The 22,436-nt window shown below is 51.6% G+C and overlaps 1 protein-coding gene across 3 annotated transcripts in view; it reads left to right on the top strand.

Annotated features, from left to right (window-relative positions):
• The first annotated feature begins 4,125 nt into the window (after positions 1-4,125).
• Positions 4,126-22,436, top strand: part of WT1 (WT1 transcription factor) — a 50,707-nt gene continuing 32,396 nt past the window's right edge. Inside the window, exons 1-5 of one of the 3 annotated variants that reach the window (XM_012557309.2) lie at positions 4,126-4,812; positions 10,555-10,677; positions 11,126-11,228; positions 20,335-20,412; positions 21,454-21,504. In XM_012557309.2, coding sequence (XP_012412763.1) covers positions 4,368-4,812; positions 10,555-10,677; positions 11,126-11,228; positions 20,335-20,412; positions 21,454-21,504 — 800 coding nt within the window. In that variant the 5' untranslated portion in view covers positions 4,126-4,367. Of the gene's footprint in view, positions 4,813-8,764; positions 8,775-10,554; positions 10,678-11,125; positions 11,229-20,334; positions 20,413-21,453; positions 21,505-22,436 lie in introns of those variants that run through there. The other 2 variants (XM_004369760.1, XM_004369761.1) reach the window with 2 other exon arrangements.

Below are 22,436 nucleotides of genomic sequence, written 5' to 3'. Positions count from 1 at the left end.
AAATGAACTGAGGAAGCCAGGGAGTGGGGCATCACAAAAACCTCTCCCCACCCTGCTTTTTTTTTTTTTTTTTTTTTAATTTAAAGAAATGAAGCTGGGATTTCTACATTTCTACAGCCAGCTCGGGGCTGGGAACCATTCTAAGCGCCTTCCTAGCGGTCCGGGGTGGGCAGATTACTGAGAGTTGGAGCTGGCGGGGAGGGGAGGAACCGCAGTTGCAGTCCGTCCTGCGCGTCAGGCTCGGGGTGCGGGTCCCCAGGCAAGGTGCTAATCGAGACGCTGCTCCGCCCCGGCAGCGGGCGTCGGAGCCACTCCTGATTGCCGTCTGCGGCCCCGGGTGCGGGCAGGCGGCCCCAGCCCTTGACAGATCGCAGCGCTGCAGCGTGTTTATTCAGTTGTCGGCGGCCTCGGGGTGACGCCCGGAGCGCGGCCCGGGCGTGCGCGCTGGTCCCTGGGGTCGCGGCCTGAGCTGCCAGGCTCCGCGCTACGTCAGATGCAGCTGACAGCATCGGGGTGAACGAGCGGGTCTGCGGGTCGAGAGATCCTCACTGCCCCCTCCTACGCAGTCACGACTTTTGGATCTTGCAATAATTATGCACCTCCCAAACCGGGACGCTCTTTACCAAAAGTACCAGAGCCACTTAGGTTTCCCGTGTCTCTCCCTCCCTCCTCTTTCCTTTCTTCGGCCGCTACCCCATCAGCTCCAGCGAGGCAGAGGGGTGATGGGTAAAGCCACGAGCTGGAGGTCGGGAGACCTGGTTTCAGCGCAGCTTTGCCACCAACCTGCTTCGTGTCTTTAGACAACAATGGTAACACATTTTGAAACATTTATTGAGCTCCTAGACCAACGCTATCCTATCATGACAACCCCAAGAGAGGGGCACTGATATGCCATTATCCCATTTGTCCAACAAGGAAGCTGAGACTCAGAGAAGATAAAGAACTCCACTAGGGTTACATACTGCTGGCTACACGGTGGAGCCGAGATTCCATTTGTTGACCATCAATCCCTGGGCTCCACTGCTCGCCTTTCCTCTCTCTATCTGGATCTCAGTTTCCTTCTCTGTGGAAGGAGGTATTGATCTCTAGCTCTGAGAATCGGCGATTCAGACTGGCATCCTCTTTGCCACAGGTCACACCGAGAGAAATCAGGTGGGCCTCGAGCTGCAGGAGGAGCAGGAGCGCGCCTGCCTGCCGGAGTGGGCCGAAGGTGCGACCTGCCTCGCGGCCAGGCTGTCTAATCCGCGGCCCACATCTGGGCAACGAGACTAACGTGGCGGGCGCTTCCTTCTAGGTAAACGCTGGGCTCTCGTTGAGAACCTTACTTAGAGCAGGGAGTAGGAGTTGGAGGCATGGGGCGCCCAGTGTTTCCCCAGCTCTGGCCTAAGGGAGCCTGGGCCCACGTGCATGGGGGTGGGGGACGTTCAGAGGTCTCCTCCGGGTTCTTGGGGCTGTCTGACCGCAAGTGGCTGTGGACTCACAGCTCTTAGCTCTCGGCCTCTGGGGCTGTGGGGGGAACTCTTCCCACCGCTTCCGACTGTGAGGTCGGGGCAAGGGGGTACCCCGGGGTTAAAGTGGGGATTGCACCACTGCTTTCCTCTCCCCCTCCCCTCACGGCATCTCAGGAAACGTCCTAAATTTCCCGGGCTCCTCTTACCTCCCATCCCACCCCCCCAGGGAAAATCTTCTTCTTTTTTTTTTTTTTTTTTTTTTTAACGTAACGGCAGAGATTCAAGTGCTTTGCCCTACCTGGGATGTAAAAACACAAAAATTCACATTCAAGCCAGACCCCTTCCAAATACATCCCCCAAAAAACTTGCAAAGGAGGGTAAAATAGAAACAATCTTCATCTTTTCGTTTGGAAATGGAAATCCCTGTCTGTTCAAAGGGCCCTCAATTCCCTCGTAGCTCGCCTGAGTCCTAGTTAAGAAAAACGACTTCGAAGTCGAAATACAAGTGTGTGGATGGAGGAGGAGACATGGGCCTGGGGCGCTCTAGGGGCAACTTGATCCCGAGAAGTTTTGTCTTGTGGATCCGTTCTCCACCCAAAAGACCAAACCCATGTGCCCTCCAGCCCCGCTACAGGTTTGGGATGGGGCGTGGGGGAGAGGAGTGGACGATCCGCAAAGAATACAGACGGAAAGGAGCCGGCCTCGAAAGCTTTATTATTTCTTTAAAAAAAAATGCTTCTACGCGGAAACTCGGCAAAGTGAAGCACCAAAAGTATCGCAGAGGAGGTGTCCACAACTCCGAAGGTGGCCGGCGAGCAAGAGGGTAGCATATGTTGCCAAACTTTGCTCTCAGGGTCTCCTGCGCCTCCTGGACCCACTACCCCAAGAAGAGGGAATTGGGTGCAGCGTGTACTTCCTAAACCCGCACATGCTTCAGGTCCGCGCCCCGAACTCACCGGCGACTGTGTTTACTCGGTGCAGATTAACTAAAACCAAGGCGTTAGAAAACGAAGGCTTTTTAAACGCTCGGTTTCTTAGTAAAACTGCAACTATTTTGGTTGCTGCTCTACAGGCACTTGGCTGGAAAGCCAGGGGCCCAGTCCCCGGCCAGCCTGGCGCAGGAGGCCTCGGAGCGGTCCGCCACTTCCCGCCCGGCGCGCCTGGCCGTTCTACTCTGCGCCGTCGCCGCTGCTTCCTGATGCTCCCGGCCGTCTGCAAGTGCCCCTGAAACGCACTTCACTCCACAGTCCCGGCGCTTCTCCTTGCCTGTGAGCTGTTTCCCTAAACCCTGATAGATCCTGACCAAGGAACCAAATAGACAAACCAAAACAAAAACCACCCTGCTCTGGGGCTCCGGGCTCCCATAGAGAGACTAGGTGGTGGGAGGAGACGAATTTGGCGAAACTACGCAGCCGGATCGCCCAACCGTGCGAGCACTGCCTCCGACTGCTGGCCGTTGGAGGCTCTCCCTGCCCACTCCTCAGGCCGCCGCGCCTCCCGGCCGGTTACTACGCGTCCAGAATGGTACTCTGAACCGTGAGCAGAGCCAGAACTCGGCAGAAGCCGCACCAGGAGCGACCCTCTACCCGCCGGCTTCCTATCTAGTTCCCCTAACGATCCAACTGGGTTCCAGGACGCTCCCGCTGGAACATACTCGGGCTGTGAGCATTTCCTGAGGGTATTCCTCCCTCCCAAACTAGCTGGGGTCTCCTCTGCTTCACTATATAAGAATTCGATACTAGAAAGGGCGATGAAGTCCCGCGGATACCGATTTTTAAACAGGCGGCAACCTCCCTCCTCCGGGCACAAAACTTCATCAAGTAACCAACCACCAGGCAATCGAAACATACCCCATTTATCACAACTGATGCAACCCCTCGCAGTCACCCAGCCGGGGAACGTTCATCTCGAGCCCTGGGCCTCTGGAACCCATAAGGGGCCGTCCCCCAGGGACCCCGAGATTATGGCCACTACTACAGCCTGTCGGCTCCTGAACTAGAGCCGGACTCGCGGGAGCAGCGCAAGGGTTTCCGCCTCTTTGAAGTCCAAGAAAGTTCTCTCCGCTTTCTCGAAGTTCCCGCCCTCGCCGAGCCCACCTGCTCCTCCCTCCAACCCGCCCTCTAAGATTAACACCCCCCACCCACCCACCCCATTGTACCCGGGTGCAGAGGGGACACTCACTGCTCACCTGGAGGGACTCTCATCGCCGCGAGGCGCCCACACTTTCAAAGTCCAAGAAGGGAAGGGGGGGTTGCGCCCCACAGGCCAGCTGAGTGCGAGTGGAGGGTAGAAGGAGAGAAGGGTGTCTCCGAGAGAAACCCTCCCTCAGGCCCGCCCCCACCCCCTCTGCTAGGGCGCCCCCCAAGGAGCAGCGCGCTGCAGGGTCGGGCTCAGGCTGTGGTGTGAATGGAGCCGCTGAACCTCCAGGCTCCTCCTCCTTCCCCGTCGCCGGCCCCTCTTATTTGAGCTTTGGGAAGCCGGGGGCAGTTAGGCAGCTAGGGTAAGGAGTTCAAGGTAGCGCCCACACCGGGGGGCTCTCAGCACCCCGACCGCCTGCCCGCTCCTCCCTTCCCCTTCCCGCCCTCCCTCCCACTCACCCACCCACTCACCCAGCCAGAGCCGGGCCCGCAGCCCAGGAGCCCGGGCCCGCTGCCTCCTCGCTGCGATCCTGGACTTCCTCCTGCCGCAGGAGCCGGCTTCCACGTGTGCCCCGAGGTCGGCATCTCCGCGCGCGCTCCGCCCGGGACCTGGGTGCCTTCAGCAGCCCGAGTAGCCGGGAGTCCGGGGTCCGGGACCGAGCAGCCGGGAGTACAGGGTCGGGGAAGCACCTGGGCCAAGTTAGGCGCCTCCGAGTCGAGCGCCGCGCGTCTGCAGGGCCGGAGGAGCCGCGGGGCGTCCGGGGCTGAGCCGCAGCAGATGGGCTCCGACGTGCGGGACCTGAACGCGCTGTTGCCAGCCGTCCCCTCGCTGGGCGGCGGCGGCGGCTGCGCGCTGCCTGTGAGCGGCGCCACGCAGTGGGCGCCGGTTCTGGACTTCGCACCCCCAGGAGCCTCGGCTTACGGTTCGTTGGGCGGTCCGGCCCCGCCACCGGCTCCTCCGCCGCCCCCTCCGCCCCCGCCACCTCACTCCTTCATCAAACAGGAGCCGAGCTGGGGCGGCGCGGAGCCGCACGAGGAGCAGTGCTTGAGCGCCTTCACCGTCCACTTCTCGGGCCAGTTCACCGGCACCGCCGGAGCCTGTCGCTACGGACCTTTCGGTCCTCCTCCGCCCAGCCAGGCGCCCTCTGGCCAGGCCAGGATGTTTCCCAACGCGCCCTACCTGCCCAGCTGCCTCGAGAGTCAGCCCGCTATTCGCAACCAGGGTAAGCCGGCCGGGGAGCGCCCCTTGCTCGTGGGGTGCTGGCGCCGGGGCTCTCGCCGCGCGCAAGCTCTCCTCTCTCCTGCGCCTTCCGGGTCCCCAGCTTTTACTTTTACCCAGCTGCCTCCCCGAGGGCTGCGAGGGCAGCGGAAGCGATGGCCGGCGGGGGAGATGAGGGGAATGCCCGGGAAAAGGAGCGACCGCCGACTCCCTCCACGGCAGGGCGGGGAGCCGGACTGTTCGCTTGAGCCGGGAGGCAGTCTGGGGCCCTTTCAGACCTTGGGAGATTCCGAGTCCCCACGGGGGAACCAGTGCAGTCTCAAGCTCCGCCTCAGGAAGAGGTTTTGCCATTCAAAGCCCAACCTCGGCATTGGGCTTTAGAAGTCTAGATAGGATTCGGAGTGGGACCAGCGCGAGATGAGCAGCCTCTGCTGCCTCTGCCGCGCGAAGATGTTCAGGAGTCACCCCGGCCATTAACGGTGTTGGCTCGCAGTAGGTGCACAATAAGTATCATGGAACGCAAGAACGAGTAAATGAACAGTCCAGCCACTAAACAGTGGTTTTCCCAGAATCATGTCCTTGTCCACTTAAGGCTTCCGCATAAGGCGGTATAGTAGTGGATTTCTTCCTGGTTCCGGCTCAGGCGGTGGGGCGCCGCGGCCACGGGGGCTCGGGAGATGGACGAGAACCCAGCTTATCAGATTCTGAGCTAAGCGAGATCGAATTCTTCCTAAGGTAGTGGACTGAGGCTGGAGGACCGGCCTTCATGCGCCTTGGGCACGTCTTCGTCGCGTAGACGCGGGGCCCAACACCCAGGGCTGAGAATAAGGACAGTTTATTTGCGGTCTTCAGCCCCTGTACACGGAGGGACATGGCTGGATGTTTTCACATCCCGCGCGGGCGCCCGCACACCCTCTTTCCCCCGGCCAGGGCGGAACCGCCCGTGCAGAACCTCTGTAGTACAGTCTATGAATTTATTCTAGTTGTATTTCTGCACGGTTGAGAACCTAAACCAATTCAGTTTGACGCTCTATCTTAGGAAACGCTTTGCTAACGCAGTGGCGGACGCTTTTCATGGAGCAAAAATTCACGCAGCCTTAGGGACTGGGGTGTTTTTGAGAAGCGTGGGCAGGGAGGAACTGAGTGTTTAAGGTTTGCAGGATGTCCGAGGCGCCAGAGAATGGCTCTCTACTGCCTGCCGCCGCCCGCGCCTTCTAAACGCGTCTCTCCAGGCCTTCTTTCCCTTAGTCCAGCCGGGAGCACCTGGCCCATCCGAGGTCCTGCGAAACCGAAACCGCTCTCCCCTCCTCGCCAGGGGAATCTGGGATCCGCAACTCGTGGAGGAACCAACCCCAGGCCAACCCAAGAGGTCTCTCCATTCTAGGTCCTTAGGAAATGGAATTAGTGTTTTGAACTCAAGGGATGTCAGAGCTGCTTAGTGGCGATCGTATCAGGCTGAATAGTTCGGAATCTAGTGTTCCAGAATCGTGCCACCTTGAATTAGGCTGGTGTTACTTTGGCAAGTCTCCAGGTCTCAGTTTCCCCATCTGTAAGAGGAGGGCTGAGATGGGCGACCTGGCAGAAACCCGACTTTTCCCGGCTTGAGATTCTAAGTACAGAAATGGCGGCCCACGTAAAGATGACTGGGCCAGAAACAGCGCGACTGGCAGGCAGGTGTGTGATGAGAGCCAGTGTGTGGATTTGTGCTGTTTCGAGAGGCCTAAAAAGCTATTTGATTTAAGCACCTGGGGCGGAAAATACTATTCTGCCATTATCTTTTGAGTCCATCTAGGTTCAGCAGCGGTTTTGGGAACCTGGGCTCAGTTGCTTCGATTTGAACTCCTGTACTCAGCCTTCTTGAGGGCGGGCAGGTCTGGTGCCCAGGATACCATCAACTCGGCGTAGGGCACAGGGCTGTTGGCTTCGCAGTCCGGGGCACTACACTCAGGGGGAGGGGCCGGATTCCTCTTGAGTAGACAGGCTCGGTTGCCACAGAAAAAATGGGCTTGGGAGCTGGTCATCGGAACCGGCAGGTGAATGAGCTCCCTGTCCCCTTCCTCGCCTCCACCGGAGACAGGCCGGATGGACAGCCGCCCTAGACTAGGGTCTCAGCCTGTAACCAGGGTTTCTGTCTGCGGGCTTTGGTTTTCTCCTGCAATAAAAACATAAATGGGTAGAACACGCCCAGCCCTTTGGGCTCACTCGGCAGATGGGAGCTAGAATAGGATGGGAGAAGCCGCTCTAGCCTAGCCCCGGCATCAGCTAGCAGGGCAGGCACTCGAGGTTTCCTGATTCCGGATTTATTCTCTGGATTACTGGGGGTCCCCCCACCCCCCACAAGGAACTCCAAAGCTCCCGGAGTTCCGCCATCTGAGCGCTGCTGATACTTGGGCTGGGGGAGGTAAGGGCGTCAGTCCTCTCCCAAAATGTAGGAATGGCCATCAGCGCGCGGAGACCGAACTCCAGGGAAGAGGATAGGGGAGCAGGGAGGCTCTCTCTGGATCCCTGTCCCCAGTCAGGTCGGCCTAGCCATGGCCCACAGGCGAGGCCTCTTCCCTTCCTCCCCTAAAAGGTTTTTCAAGAATGTTCATTTTTGTTTCTTAAATATTACAGCTGGCATTCTAACATTATCGCTAAACATTAATTCAGCGAACGTTTATTGTCTACTTTGTGCCAAGCACTGTGCAGGGTACTGGGGATTGAATATTAAGACAAGTAATACTCCTCTAAAACCTTTACAAGAAGCTCGCAGCCAAGTACTGGAGAGCCTCTTATCCTTGGTTGGGGAAATCGAGGCTCTGAGAGATTAGGTATGCAACAGTCTCAGTTTGTGGCAGAGCTGGGATTTGAGCCCAGACCATTCTAGGCTTTTTATTTGTACCTACTTTTCCAGGGATCTTGGCCCCACTGTTGAGATGGATTTCTTCTGCCCCACTGACTGCACGCCTAACCCACTGTAATCTGTGTGGGGGTTGTGGAGGTTGTCAGGGCAGAGGTAGGGGGAGGACCGGGGCAGGCCCAGAGTAAATGCGGGCCTAGGGAGAAAAAAATGACTTCTTTGCAGTCAGCTCCTAAGCCCTCAGCCCCGCTGGAGCGCCAGACGAGGCCTTCGGATCGCCAGGCTCACCCAGGGTCTCGTGCGGAGACCAGCTCAGCCCGAGGGCCAGGGGCGCCCCCTTCGGTCACACAGGGAGAGGGCATTTCGTTGGGTAACAGATTTTCCGTACCCCGCCTGCAGCCGCCGAGTTATCATTTTAAACAATCATTCTGTTTCCCTCTGAGCACTTTCCAGGCTGATCCTACTGTTATCCCACTCCTTAGCTCCTCGAGGCTGGGCTAGCACAAGCGGTTCCCGGGCTCCTCCGTAGCAGCGGGCGGGAGAGGGAGGCGCAGGGTGTGTTCTGGCCTCTCAGCGCGGTCAAGGTTGCGCTCCCCTCCCCGGCCGGGACTAACCGTGGGAAAGGCGCTACCTTGGCCGCCGGAGCCTTTCCCTCCAAGCTCTGTACAAGGAGCCTTTGAACATGTTGCCTCTTCCCGCGGCAGCTGTCCCTCCCCCGGCCGCCGCCCCCGATCTCTCGGTGCCAAGCCCGGCGCGGAGCCCCCTGGACAGCGCGTTCTAATCAGTCCCGCGCCCGATAAGCTCCTAATTAAGAGAGTCCTCCCTCCTCCCCGCAGGTTCCTTGTTCCTTCACCACTGTCCATCGCGGGGACCCGAGGGAGGGGATTTGAGGCCGGCTCCTGCTCGCCGGGGTCTGCGTGTCCTATCTGGGAGGGGGGCTTAGGAGCCTCCTGGGGGCACAGGCAGCCTTGGGTCCAAGTGCTGGGGCGCGGAGGCGAAGCCGCCCACGCGGGAGCTGCAGCCTGGGACCGACGGTCCTCGCCGCGCACTGACAGTTGCAGAGTCCGCCTCTGAGGACTGCGAGGTGCCCGGGCCACTGCCGGCTCTTCGGCTCAGGATGGAGAAGGGTTTGTCTAGAGACACTTTCTTTGTCGCTTCTAATTTGCCTTCCCCTTTATTTGAAAAATGCCCTTTCAGAAATTCGGCTTACCTTCTGGGCAAAATAAGGTGACCACAGCCAAATTTCGTTAGCAACCTCATCTGGAGGCCTCAAACAGGGCCTCCGCCACCAAAAGGAAGTCGCTGAAAGACTCTAAGTTAGCTCACTCACGCCTGAGACCTAACGGGGCGGGGGTTATCTTTGCCCACTTAGCATGCGAGAAATGGAGGACCTCTGGGGTCATGCAGATAATAAATGGTGGTGGCTTTTTAAGTCATCAGCCTGCGGTGCATGAGACATGGCCTGCCTTGGACCGGTACTTACTACCTTCTTCTGCGCCCCTGCCTCGGCACCTCTCTCTGACATACCACACTCAGGGCGGTGCCTCCATTGTCCCGGAGGGGGAGAGAAGCTCGCGATTTTTGTTTGTTTTTGTTTCATGTTTTTGATGCGTGTGTGTGTGTGTGTGTGTGTGTGTGTGTGAATAGCCTCCTTTCTCGTCCATTCCGGACCAAGTCTTCGCGGACACTTGTTGCAGAGCCTTGATCATGTCTGGAGCAAGAGTGGAGGAGCGGGGGCCGTCTGCCCTCTCCTGAGAATTGATTGGGGCTTGCAGACCCCGCGCGGTCGCTGGCCCAGGGGAGCTGGGGCTGGCGAGGTGGCCGAGGGCGCAGGGTGTCGGTGTCAGCGTCCGGGACCACTCTCCTTCCCACTTGGCCTGGACCTCAGGCCAGAGACTATGGAGCTTGCACATGGTTAGAGGGGACCCCACTTTGGAGTTCAGGGCTCCAGGTCTAATCCTTATTTTAACTCGAGGATGCTTTTCCCGAAAAGGTAGCAACAGTTTTCAAGAAACTAACCATATATTTAAAGCAACTTAAATACAGTCAGGAGAGCGTATCTCTTAACTCCACATTCCTTTTCCTACCTTCAGAGACGTGGGGAAGATAGTGCCTTCGGTTTCTCGGCAGGGAAACTGAGGCAGAGGACCTGTACACTGCCGTGTCCAGCAAACTGTAAAATAAACCGGTTTCTCGGCCAGGGGCGGGAGGAAGGTTACCAGCACAGAAATGGTCAGAGTCGGACCTGCTGGGCGCCAGGTGTGTCCGAGGGGGCAGGAGGAGGGTTCAGGGTCGAGGCCTGCGGGCCCAGCTGGACGGGCCCCTTACCAGCTCTCCTGAAGGCCTTAGGTGTGGTGGTGTCAGGTCTCGCAGCCCCAGACAGATAACATTACTCGGTAATTAGTCTTCCCCATTGAAAGCCCAAGCCGCTTAACTGGTCCAGAGTAATTAATGAAAGTTGGTGCGCGGGCCCCTGATTTACAGCTCGGAGTCAGCACGGGGTCAACCGAGCAGATTCATTTCCCTCGCCCGCGCTGCCCCGGCGCGAGAGCCACGGTGTTTGTTTTTGGGGAGAACAGCTTTCTCCCCCGAGCAGGCGACGGTTTTTGTGCTTAACTTGCCGTGGGATCGGTGCAAAAGCGACAGTCACCAAGGAAGACGACGGCTTAAATAAATTAGGAAGTGGCCGCGAGGTCAGGGTGAAACTATGTCCTGAGGTCACACCACCGGGCTTGGGCCCGGCTTCCCGCCGAAAGGCCTGGAGGCTGGGGCTGGTTACCCGCGCCGAGGGATCCGAATGCTGGGTAGGGAGGAGCGCACTCCTCCGCCCGGGTTCTGGTTCAGACCAACTGCCCCGATCTCCCCGAAAACCCGCTGACGCTGTGCTTCTCCCCGTCGCGCCCGCAGGATACAGCACCGTCACCTTCGACGGGACGCCCAGTTACGGCCACACGCCCTCGCACCACGCGGCGCAGTTCCCCAACCACTCCTTCAAGCACGAGGACCCCATGGGCCAGCAGGGCTCCCTGGGTAAGAGCCAGAAAAGATCTGGGGGTCCGCTTTCCCTTCTTCCGCGCCCCCCAGGAATTTCTAGCCCGTGGCAGAAGAGGACATCCAAAGGGGCTTTAGAAATAATTAGCCCAGTTCCGTTCTGTTTGAAAGAAAAGACTGACTCTGCCCAGTCCCGTAGTATGTGAGGGACAGCGTCACTCCACCAAGTCTCCCAGTGCCCAGTCCCGAGGGCCTTTTGGGCCCAACACCGGTGACTGCAGAGGGAGTGTGAGGGGAGAAGCTTAGCTCTTTACGATGTGGACGCTGTCGCTCTGCCCGTCTGGGGATCCAGGCCTTAGTGCCCTCAGCTCAGCCTAGGGGCCCACTCCAGGATGAAGATCTTCCCACCCACGTTCCTCAGTGCCCGCGGCCTCTCACCCCTGGCAGTCTGGGGCCCGCTCACCCTGCCCTCCTTGACTCTCTGCAGGCGAACAGCAGTACTCCGTGCCGCCCCCAGTCTACGGCTGCCACACCCCCACTGACAGCTGCACAGGCAGCCAGGCCCTGCTGCTGAGGACGCCCTACAGCAGGTAGGTCACCGTGTCAGGCTTCCCGGACCCGGGAGGGAGCGCGAGAACGTCCGACGCGGGTTCGCCCGGCCCGCGGGCTTGCAGGGCCTGGGCGCCACAGGGCGCCTTTAGCCCACCAGGCTCCTTAGAGCAAATTAAGTAAATCATCTCTCCGCTCCTATTTGAAAGAAGTTTGTTTCCTTGTCTCTTCGTCGTTCTCACTTGAATATAATGAGAGCGATTACTGTTCGGAGCTGAAGAAGCAATGGCGCTTTAAGAAGTTACTTTTTAAACCATCCTTTAATGGTGCAGTGGTTAAGAGCTCGGCTACTAACCAAAAGGTCGGCAGTTCGAATCTTGGAAACTCTATGGGACAGTTCTCTCCCCTTTGGGGTCGCTATCAGTCGGAATCGACTCGATAGCAACGCGTTTGGTTTAGCTTAGTCTTTGCTGGGAAGATTTTAGCTTCCTCCCGACCAAAGATTAAACACAGAGCCCCTCCCACTCCGTTTTCTCACTCCTCAAACCCTTCCTCGCCCACTGGCCCACTGGCCAGACTCTCAAGGACTACTTCGAGGGCGTATCCCCTCCGGCCGCAGCCTTTTCCCCCCTTTGTCACCGAGAGTCCTCAGCTATGGCTGCGCTTAGTAGGTGTCGTTCCCAGCGCCCTGGTGACTAGCTAGGGCGGGCCCGGGACTGTGCGGGACGGTGGTCACAGCAGTGCCCTGCGGGGAGACTGCGCTAGCGCGCGCAGGCCCTTCCTCCTGTTCTCCGAAGGTGGAAGATCAGCTACTTTTCCCTCCAAGCGTTTTTCCCGTCCCTTCTTCCTTCTCCCGGATCTAGCTTCCCCTCCACCTTCTCTCCCCAAATTTATTCTTCAACTTTGGGTGAACTTGGCTGGCGTCCCGCGCCTCCGATAGGGTTGCCTAGTAACTGTGGTGCACACCAGCCCGCGCCGGGCGGGAAGGTGGGGCGGGGAGGGGGAAGTGGCGGCGCACGACCTTTGCAGCCCCCATTGGGCGCGCATTACCTCACCCTACCCCCCCGCCCGAGGTGCTGCGGGGATCCTGATACCGACTGCCTCAAACCTATCCCCCATTCCTCCGCCCCTCCGCGCGGACCCGGGGCTGACGTCAAGGGAAGGAGGCAGTGAGGTAATGAAGGAAGGAAAAGCGCCTGCCCTGGGAGATTGGGTGGGAGAATGGCCGTGTCTGGGGGACCTCCCGGCCGTGTCTGGGGGACCTCCCGTCCCGCAGGTGGAGGATGGGCAGCAGCCTTCGCAGGGGCCCATCCCAATGTCCCCGCTGGGTTTATGAGATTGAGCTTGGGACTAATCTGTCCCTCCTATGGGGCGCTCTCCCTCGCTGGAACTCCTAGAGAGGTACAGAGCCGCACCCCTTCTACTTTTGTGCGCCCCGGGCACGGTAACTTTGGAAACCTTTCCTTTTGACCTGAAAATCTGGCAGATCTACCGTAATCGGATCTTGGAAATCAGGATCTCTCTCTAGCTCTGTTTTCTTTTCCGTCTAAAATTGGGACATTCTCAAAACGATTTGCTTGAATTTTGTTTGCCTTATTGCATTTGGCCCCTTGAGGCGGCCTGCCCAGATTCAACTCCTCCCCGCAAGCCTCTCTCTCCCCAGTCTTGGGATCTAGTCTCCCTTCCCAGCCTGAAATAAAGGTAATGGTATATATATTGTTGTTAGGTGCACTGAGTCCATTTTCAACTCACGGTGACCCAATGTGACAGAGTAGAACTGCCCCATAGGATTTTCTAGGCTGTAATCTTTACCGAAGTAGATTGTCAGGCCTTTTCTCCTCAGAGCTGCTGGGTGGATTCCAATGCCAACCTTTTGGTTAGCAGCTGAGCACTTAACCATTGCACCACCATTATGCCACCAGTACTCTTTAATGGTATATATACCAACACTGAATAATCAGTACTGTGCGATTTTACTTTGAGGAGATTTTCAAAATTCTAGTTCTCTCCTTGTGCCCTGAACAGTTCTTTCCTCTCAGGTAACAGAACTGAGGAGTTCCAGCTACACACATTTGTGTGTGGATGTGAACAGTAGTGAGTAGGAAAAGCCTTATGGGAAGTGACAGGAACTGGTCTCCCATCTTCCCTGCTCACCACACCTTGAAGGTGGGCAGAATTATGTCTCACCTAGCAATCGTAGCTGAACGAGAGCATGAGTCTCTTTAATACAATAACTAAGATTTATTGCATGCTCACCGTGTGCTGCTGGGTACAGTGCTAAATTCTTCACTCATGTGTTGTCTCATTTAATCCTGATGACTTGAAGAGGTGAGTGCTATGGTATAATCTCTACTGATGAAGAAGCAGGTTCTGGGACTTGATATCACAAGTGAGACTCAGAGCCAGGATTCTATCCTCTGACTCTCTGACTTCAAAGCCCGTCTGTGCTCTGAACCACTGAGGGATTCGAGGCCACTCAGTTCACCACCTGGATTTTTCCGCTTATAAAGTCTCTGCTCGGCCACTGACCTAAAGATTGGTGGGTCACACCCACCCAGCAGTGCCACGGGAGAAGGACCTGGCAGTCTGCTTCCCTAAAGATCATAGCCTAGAAAACCCTATGGGACAGTTCTATTTTGTTACATGGGGTCACTCTGAGTCGACATCAACTCAGTGGCACCCAACAACAAAAAAGGCACCATTCTAAGTACTCTACAAGTATTAACTCATTTCATCGATATAAAGACTCTTGGAGATAGGCAATGTATTATCACCTCCATTCTACAGAGGGGAAACTGAGGCTTCGAGAGGTTAATTTGTGTGGTGTCACACAGTAAAAGGCAGAGTTGGTGTCTAAACTAGGAACTGAGTCTTCAGAATCCATCCTCCTACCGACCGTACTTTGCTGCCTCTTCTGATGGCTAAGTGTCATTCTGTTTCCCAAGGTGGCATCTGTTCCAGGTCTCACTCACGGGTCTTTATTTCCCACAGTTGTGAAGAAAGTCCCGTTACCCATTAGTTTTACCGATAGCTTTCAACAGAAATTGCTTAGTGGTTTGGGGGACAGTATTTTCACTAGTGGACAATGTTGGAAACAGACTTCAACTTTTTCTTGAAGTCCTAACTCCCAAAGCAGCCGTCTACCTTTCAAACTCTAGGCTCTCCAGCTTCACCTTTACTACTGATTGTGAACACTGGGGGGAAGTTCAGTCCAGGCACCTAAAGAATCCCAGGACAGAGGGACCTTCTTCCCTTCCGTCCACACCCAGGAGAAACAACTGCTTTCAGGGCCACGCTGGTTTGTGCTTGCTTAGAGGCAAGGCTCCAGGAAACGGTGGATACCATGCTCTCCTGTGGGGAGAATATAGCTAAGTCAGACCTTACTAAAAAACTTTCTTCCCCCCTTCTACCTGGGAAAGGCAGCTAGCTGGGCCTTCCCTGCTCTCATTCCTTGAACCCTCTTCCACAAGCCCCCTTTGCTTCTTCTGCTTGCTGACCTCCTTATAGCCTATTTCACGGATTCATCCTCACAGTGAGTTTGAAACGGACACTGTTTTTGAAAAATATTCCCCACACACTGATTTTTAAGGACATTCTAGTCTTTTCCCATTCTTTTTTAGTCTTTTATTAGTTTTGTATATCCTTCTTTAACCAACTGTATTGCCAGTTTTAACGAGGGTATCTCATCTTGGTTTAGTGGTAGAATTCTTCCATGCAAGAGACCAAGGTTTGATTCCTGGCCAATGCTCCTCAAGCTCAGCCACCACCCGTCTGTCACTGGAGGCTTGCATATTGCTATGATGCTGAACAGGTTTCAGCAGAGCTTCCAGACCAAGACAGACTAACAATGGTCTGATCCTGTTGTGCGTAGCGTTGCCGTGAGCCTGGCCAACTCTATGGCAGTTGACAACAAGTCCTTTTGCCCCATAGCAGATAAAACTGCTCCAGCCCTGGAAGCAATAATTGCTGGTTTGAATATTTCTAACTGAATGTTGATGATTCACAAATGATAAAGTTGACAGTGGAGCCTGTTACCAGTAGATTGCCTTTCAGGTGGGAAGTTTAGATGTGAGAAAAACCTCTTTATCAACCAGGAAGTTTCTGGGGAATCTTGGGATTCACAGGTCAGTGGGACAATGCATGATCCACACTTTAGATGGGCGTTCAGCACAGACAACCTGTTTAACCTGTGCCCAAGAAAATAAAATCGTGATTAATCTTACCTCTTCTCACTTGTGGATCCATGTATACTTTTACGATATTTTAAATTAGTGAGATGCTAATATTTGTTTCTTACATAAGTAGACACGAAGGTGGAAGGTTTGAAATGGTCTCCAGGGTGGTGGGCAGTGCCATCAAAGCCACAGGCCTGAATTGGATTTGTCTCCAGGGAGGGGGAAAAATCTCGTTTCAAATATTTCTGTAACTTTTGTGCTGACCAAGAGTTTATTATAGAAGTTGAATCCCCAGAGGGTTTTTCTTTTGGTTCACTGGTGAGCTTGAGAGAAATTACAATACCAAGAGAGTGACTGTAAAATAATTATTCACCGTGGCCTGCTGTGCAGAAATTTCTCGGCTAGCAGCCTCCAAGGCGCCTCAGAAGGAAGAGCACAGGAAAAGGACTGCGTGAAAGTCTGGCAGCAGCCTTTGGGTATGAGTCTGGGGTTATCAGGTAGAGGTAAACCCATATAGGTCCCTCTGCTGGTGTGGGGCAGAGCTGTTACAACAAAAGCTGGAAACATCATGAATTCTCATCACAGATGCCAGTTATCTCTGTTTTTTTCCTTGTTTAGTTTTTTTTTTTTTTTTTTGGATCCCATGGGGGCCACTCTTTACTTCTACCAAGATGCGGCTTTGCCAGTCTGCAAGTATGTGGCAGAGTTAACCCAAATTGAAACCCAAGTTTCAACAGTTCCCTTCCAGTGGTAACATGAACTCTGCTACCTTGTTCTGCTGAATATAGTAAATACACTTAAAGATGAAAATGTGCTTGAATCACACATGCATTTGAAAAGTAGGGGAGTTTCAGTCCAGATAATAGCTGAAGTTTTTCTTCCTTTTTTTTGGGCAGGGGTCGAGAACTCAGTAATATTGCAGTCCAGGCCAAAACAAACTCTATATGATCTACTACTGATTTCCTTTTAAGTTCCCCTTTTTGCTAGGACTGACTTCCTTTTATTTTAATCCCAGTTATAGAAGTTACTTTCCTCTCTCCCTTGCCTCCAACTTCAAACATTTGTTCCATAGAAGACAAGTGACTTTTTCTTTTAAAAGATCTACTTAAAAAAGAAAAAAAAAAAAAAAAGAAAAAAAAAGGACGTCATGACTTTTGGGATATATCTCAGTGGCCTGCAATTTCAGAGTTCACTTCCGAACAGGCAGAGTTAGATGGCTGGAGCTGAAATGCCTACGTGACCACTGTGGTTGCTCTGAGCCAAACCACCTGCTTATCTGAGCTCCTCTGGGAATGAGATGGTTGACACCTACAGTGGTTAGTAAATAATTAGATGCTTTATTTGCCAGAGGCTATATATTCCTTGAACAGTGCTGCCTCTTTCCGTGGGCTTCCACGATGAGAACTGGGTGTTGACTGATTGCCCGAAGAGATCAGAGCCTGAGTGAGCGTGCTTGAGCCCAGTATTTTTAGTCTGAGCTCACATTTTGTTCTCTCCCAGCAGCGGTTATTGTCACTGCTGTCACTGACTTCCAGCTGGACAGTTGTGCCAGCCAGGCTGAGGAGCCTAGCCATCAGTAGGCAGGATGTGGTTAAAATTGTGCTCTGATCCTATCACTGGCCTCAGGAAACCTATTAGTAGCTTGGGGATTTTCTGAGAGTCCTTCTCCCCCATCACCTCTCCCCACCTTCTGTTTCTGAGGGTTTGGAGGTTGAACTATATTAGGACAACTAGAATCACACAGTAGGGCTCCTACTGGGATCTTGGCACGCCATCCTTAGCTAGCTGAAGAGGATGTGTTGGGTATCTTGTCACTTTCTGGAGACAGAGTAGGTCACAGTGCTCTCTCCACCATGTTCCCTTTCACCTACGGACTCTTGTCTGTATGATTATTGTTATTATTTGTAAATAATAGTGACAGGAAGAGACTCCAAGGCCAAATAATACCAGGATGCCTTCAAAGGGGTGGGGAAGTATGGAAGGCAAGCCAGCACTAGGCTCTGTGATCTTGAGTACACGATTTTGTCTCTCTGAGCCTCAGTCCTCATATGATAAGTGGGGATCATGAAACCGCCAGTGGCTCCACTGGAGAAAGATGTGGCAGTCTGCTTTCATAGAGATTTACAGCCCTGGAAACCCTGTGGTGTCACTGTGAGTCAGAATCGACTCGACGGCAGGGGGTTTGGTTTTTGGTTTGCACCAAGTTTTGAGAAGTATTGATAATGTGTGAAAGTACTGTGCAAAAAAGGGTAGGTTAGAAAAAATATATATGTATATCATCTGTATAGTCTTCAGAGCCCTGGTGGTGCAGTGGTTAAGAGGTATGGCTGCTAACAAAAGGTTGGCAGTTCAGATCCACCAGCTGCTCCTTAGAAGCTCTACGGGGCAGTCTTACTCTGTCCTATAGGGTTGCTATGAGTCAGAGTTGACTGGACAGCAACAGGTTTGGTTTCTTGGTTTTGATATAGTCTTCAAAGAACCGTTATGGATGTTACCCATGTTTGAGCCTTACAATATCCCTGTAAGGTTAGACTGATTAAGATATTCCCATTTGGCAGATGAGTGAATTGAGGTACAGAGAGATTAACTGATTTGCTCAAGAGCAGCACAGTCCAATAGAAACATAGAGCAAGCCATATACATGATTTTAAATTTTCTAGTGGTCACATAAAAAAGGAAACATGAAATTAATTTTAATATATTCTATTTAACTCAATAGAGACAAATTTTAACGTGTGACACTAGCCACATTTCAAGTGCTCAATAGCAACATGTGACTAGTGGTTACCATATTGGATAGCACAGATCTAGAGCATTTATTAAGCATCCACTAAGAAGATACATAGGATATATGTAAGACATGGACCCTGTATTTGACAAAGTTTGCTTTCCAGGAGCTGAGAAAATGCCCTTAAAATATTTTCACTTTGGAGTGACTTATAGAGACCCTTAGGAATCAGGTAACTGTTCTTTAAGTCTGTGAGAAAATTCCTAAATCATAAAGTTAGATATTTAGGACTCATTACCCAGTGTGTGTAAACTTCTGTCACTCATCCTGTTTCCCAGCCCTCTTGAAAATTACAGTGATTTTCTTACTCATAAGCAAGGATGAAATAAATTTAAGAAAGATCCCACATCCCAACAGGGCCTAGGAAAATTGTCAGCTGGGGCTGAGTGATTTTAGTTGCTGAACAATTTTTTAAAAATTAGTGACAAAAATATAGAGCTGCCTGGGGAATACAATGCCTGTTGGCTGAGATTAATGTCCAGATTAATAAATGGATTGCTTGATGAAAAGGCGCAGGAGAACAAAAACCAGTAGAGATGTGGAGGAGGCCACTTATTAATGAACTGTCAGCCCAAAGAAAGTTCACGAAACTCTCCTGTGGTAAATGCAGCAGGCTGGCACTTCTAATAAAAATTGGGGTCCTTCGGGAATTAATTACACCGGCCTTACAGCAAGAATTCATGGAATTGCGAAATGTAGTGGCACAGACCAGCACGGGCCGCTGCTGCAAATGGGGAAGCTGCAGGAGAAACTAATAATTTTTTTCATTGATATGTAGGATATTGTAGTAGCATAATAGCCAGTCAGACATGGGGATGAATGATGGGGTCCAGATATACACTGACTAATGAAACTACACATATTTCGAGTTGGAAGTCAGTTCACTTTTCATATGCAAAAGTCCCTCCTGCAATCTGATTTCCTTCTTATCCTGTGTACCCACCACCAGGGAGTTCCAAATAATTTTCAGAGTGATTACATGAGAGTCAGATGGACTCTAGTATGATTTATCAAGCTATTCTGAGAGAGTGAGCACGGTATTCATTTATTTCGAGTTGCTGTAATTTCCCTCACCCCTCCACGCGTTCCCAGTTTGGTTGGCCTGACAAGAACACCCTCTTAATTGAGATTTGGTGTTGCCTTTCCTGATGAAGCAACCCAAAGGAATGTCATGACGAGATGGAGATTGTCCAGGATTTGTCATCTGATATTGCACATTAGATATTGAAAACTTCTTATCTTCTTTCACTTTTACCATGAAGGTAGAGTGAAAAATTTCTTCTGCAGTGTGCTTAGACCAAGGGGTTCCAGACAAACCATTAATCTCTTGGGTCTCAAATATCATAATTAACCATTTCAGTTCAGGCCTAAATTTATTCCTAGTAGAGTTTAGTAATATAGTAGATTTCTGGTAATTGATTTATGTGCTAGTTTTATAAGAATGAGGTGAGTATAAAAGGGAGTGAACAACTTTTGGTTGGTTTACATGGTGGTGTATTTTCTCCCTTAGGGTCTTAATGTGAGTGATGAGCTGATCACCCATTGTCTCTCCTCAAAGAACATTAGAGAGTTGAGTTGATTTTCTTTTAACTCTGTTTGATTTGTACCAGGATTATAAAACTTGTAACGATTCCTTCAGTTGTGCATAGAGTTCATAATCCTCTTTCTTCTGCTTTGCACATCCTTGGGTATTAGACCATCCCCTCACCCATCACTCTTTGACTTTTCAGACCCTCATAATCCACATGATACTTATCCTTTTGATAAAAACAACTTAATGGCCTTTTCACGAATAATTAATCTGCTGTCTTTTTACTTTCAGCTCCAGGCTTTTAACTTTCATGTTGAGTTATCCAGCCTGTGTTGCCTTTCAAAAAATTTCACTCCCTTTAGCCTCTTCCCCTCAAAGATTTTAATAACTCTTTAGAAACTTCATTGTTTGCTATCCTGAGGTTTATTTAAAGGCTTCCAAATTACTTTCACATCCTTTTTTCTGGGTCTGAGGTGAATAACTGCAGAGATCTGTGGGATGAAATGAAAATCATTTGACTCGCATGCTCTGTTGCACTGGAAAACGTGGAGACTTTTACTATAACGAAAAGTTAAAACTGCATTGCTTTATGAAAAAACGCATGCATTTTTTTTGTGGTTATGTGTCTCTAACTCTGGATATTTTTCTAACAGTGACAATTTATACCAAATGACCTCCCAGCTTGAATGCATGACCTGGAATCAGATGAATTTAGGAGCTACATTAAAGGGGTAAGGTCTTCTCTATTCCATTGTCGTTAAACAGTGACTCACACCTGTTTGAACCCTTTTAAAGGTGCTTATAACTTATGAAAAAAGGACTGATTTAGAAGAATGGGCATGACTGTCTGTAGCGTTAAGATGTGTTCTTCCCTCCCCCAATTGATGGATTGTGTTTAGTAGTAGTAAATTTTCAGGAATATGAATACGGAAATGCTTTTGTCTGGACCAGGGGAGTTGAGAATAATGGGAACACTTAATATGGTCTTTTCTTATTTAAAAAATTTGGAGTTCTTCCAAGTTGTATCAATTCAACTTTGTTTAGTGTTTATTTTGGTAGTGATATCATAGATGTTAACTGCTACACTATCTTATCAAAAAGTGCTTTGGGTGTACAAAGTCCAGGACCCAAATTCATATTTGAGTGATGATGATTTGGACAGTCCAAAGTCAGACATGCTCATACCTACCCGGTCATGCCAATAGGCTTTCTTCACACTTGATTTACAACCACTATAGGGAGAATACAGCTGTCAAACATAGGTAGGGGCTGCTCTTCCCGCCTGAGGATGAAAAAAGGCAAGCAGACGCGACTTGCGCTTTCAATAGTAAAATAACTCATTTTTAGGTTTCCAACAAGTTTGAGGAGACAGGAAATAGGACAACACTCCTGAAGTGCCTACTGTGTTTAAGGTGCTCTTTTAGGTTACCTCAGTTAATCTTCCTAATATTAGGAGGCCTAGGTACTGTTATCCTAGTAAGTTAAGCTCAGAGAGTCAAGTGATGTCCCAAGCTCATGTAGCTAGTTAAGTGTCAGAGCTGGGATTCCAAGCACAGGTTGGATTTCAAAGCCCAGGCTCTTTCCAGCCTCCTTGTCGTGCCTTCTACCCCACCATCGACCCCAGTGGGACTGGGGAGCTAGCATTCTTGACTGGACACATAGCTTCACATCTCTGTGTATTTAGTGGCTTCTCATATGATTCTGGGATCCTGGGGGGTTTGCCAGAGCATGCATGCTCCATTCCCCATTCCTCGCCTCTTCTTCTCTTCTAGAGTTGCTGCTGGGAGCTCCAGCTCAGTGAAATGGACAGAAGGGCAGAGCAAGTGAGTGGACAATGCGGTGATGGCAGAGCAAATGACGTAGGCCTTGTTGACTGGCACCTGGGCAATGCAGGAGTTAGGACTGACAATGGGTAATCAGGGTAGCAGTTGGTGCCACGGGGACGGGAAGAATCTATCCAACTCTCTCTCTCTCTCTCTGTCTGCCTCTTCTTGTTTATCTTAGATATGCTGTGGGAGAAAATGGAGGTGGTGACATTTATCATCAACATAAACCTGGAAGACAATTTTAAAAAATAATACAGTGGGAACTTTGCTCTTTTCCTCAAGAATGTTTCACAAAATACTAAATTTGTGGCATTACACATGTTCCTGTTAGGTCAGTCAAGTCTTGCAGTCATACTACTTGCTTTTTTCTCTATTTACCTTTAGATCTGTCAAGGAGCACCTAATTTTTACCCTGAGTCCATCACTAGGTTTTGTAAAGACTTATTTTTTTTCGTTCCCAAATACTTGGTTCTTTTTTTGGCCCTATAGCCTGCACCCGGAGACATTTCTATGGCTGTTTCTTTTGATTTCATTTTCTCTGCTTAAACCTCCAAATCTAGCCTCCCTCTTTTCTTCCTTCTTTCTTTTGTTGGCTCAGTTCTGAGTTTTGGATCATCCTTTCAACGTCAGTAGAGTTGTTTTCCATCTCCTGAGACTTGCTGTTATATCCTTCTCCGCTACCGCATACGCAGTTTTTTCTATTTTATCCAAATCTCCACTACCTCTCTCTGGACCCAGAAGTAAAAAGCCTTCCGAAGTTGCTTTGAATTGCTTCTCTCCCCACTTTCATTTGAGGGGCTGCTGACAATTTCAGCATCCTGTTTTTCTTACTACTCTCAACTCGTTTTATGTTTCTTGGCTTCTTGGCCCCATCATTCTTTCTGAATCCTCTCCTTTTCTTCCCTCTCTTCTACTCAGAAAGCTCAATA

Source organism: Trichechus manatus, unplaced genomic scaffold, assembly GCF_000243295.1.
Source record: "Trichechus manatus latirostris isolate Lorelei unplaced genomic scaffold, TriManLat1.0 scaffold00006, whole genome shotgun sequence".
NCBI classification, from domain to species: Eukaryota; Metazoa; Chordata; class Mammalia; order Sirenia; family Trichechidae; genus Trichechus; species Trichechus manatus.
The sequence above is the reverse complement of the archived record's forward strand: the minus strand, read 5'-3'. Positions and strand labels throughout refer to the sequence as shown.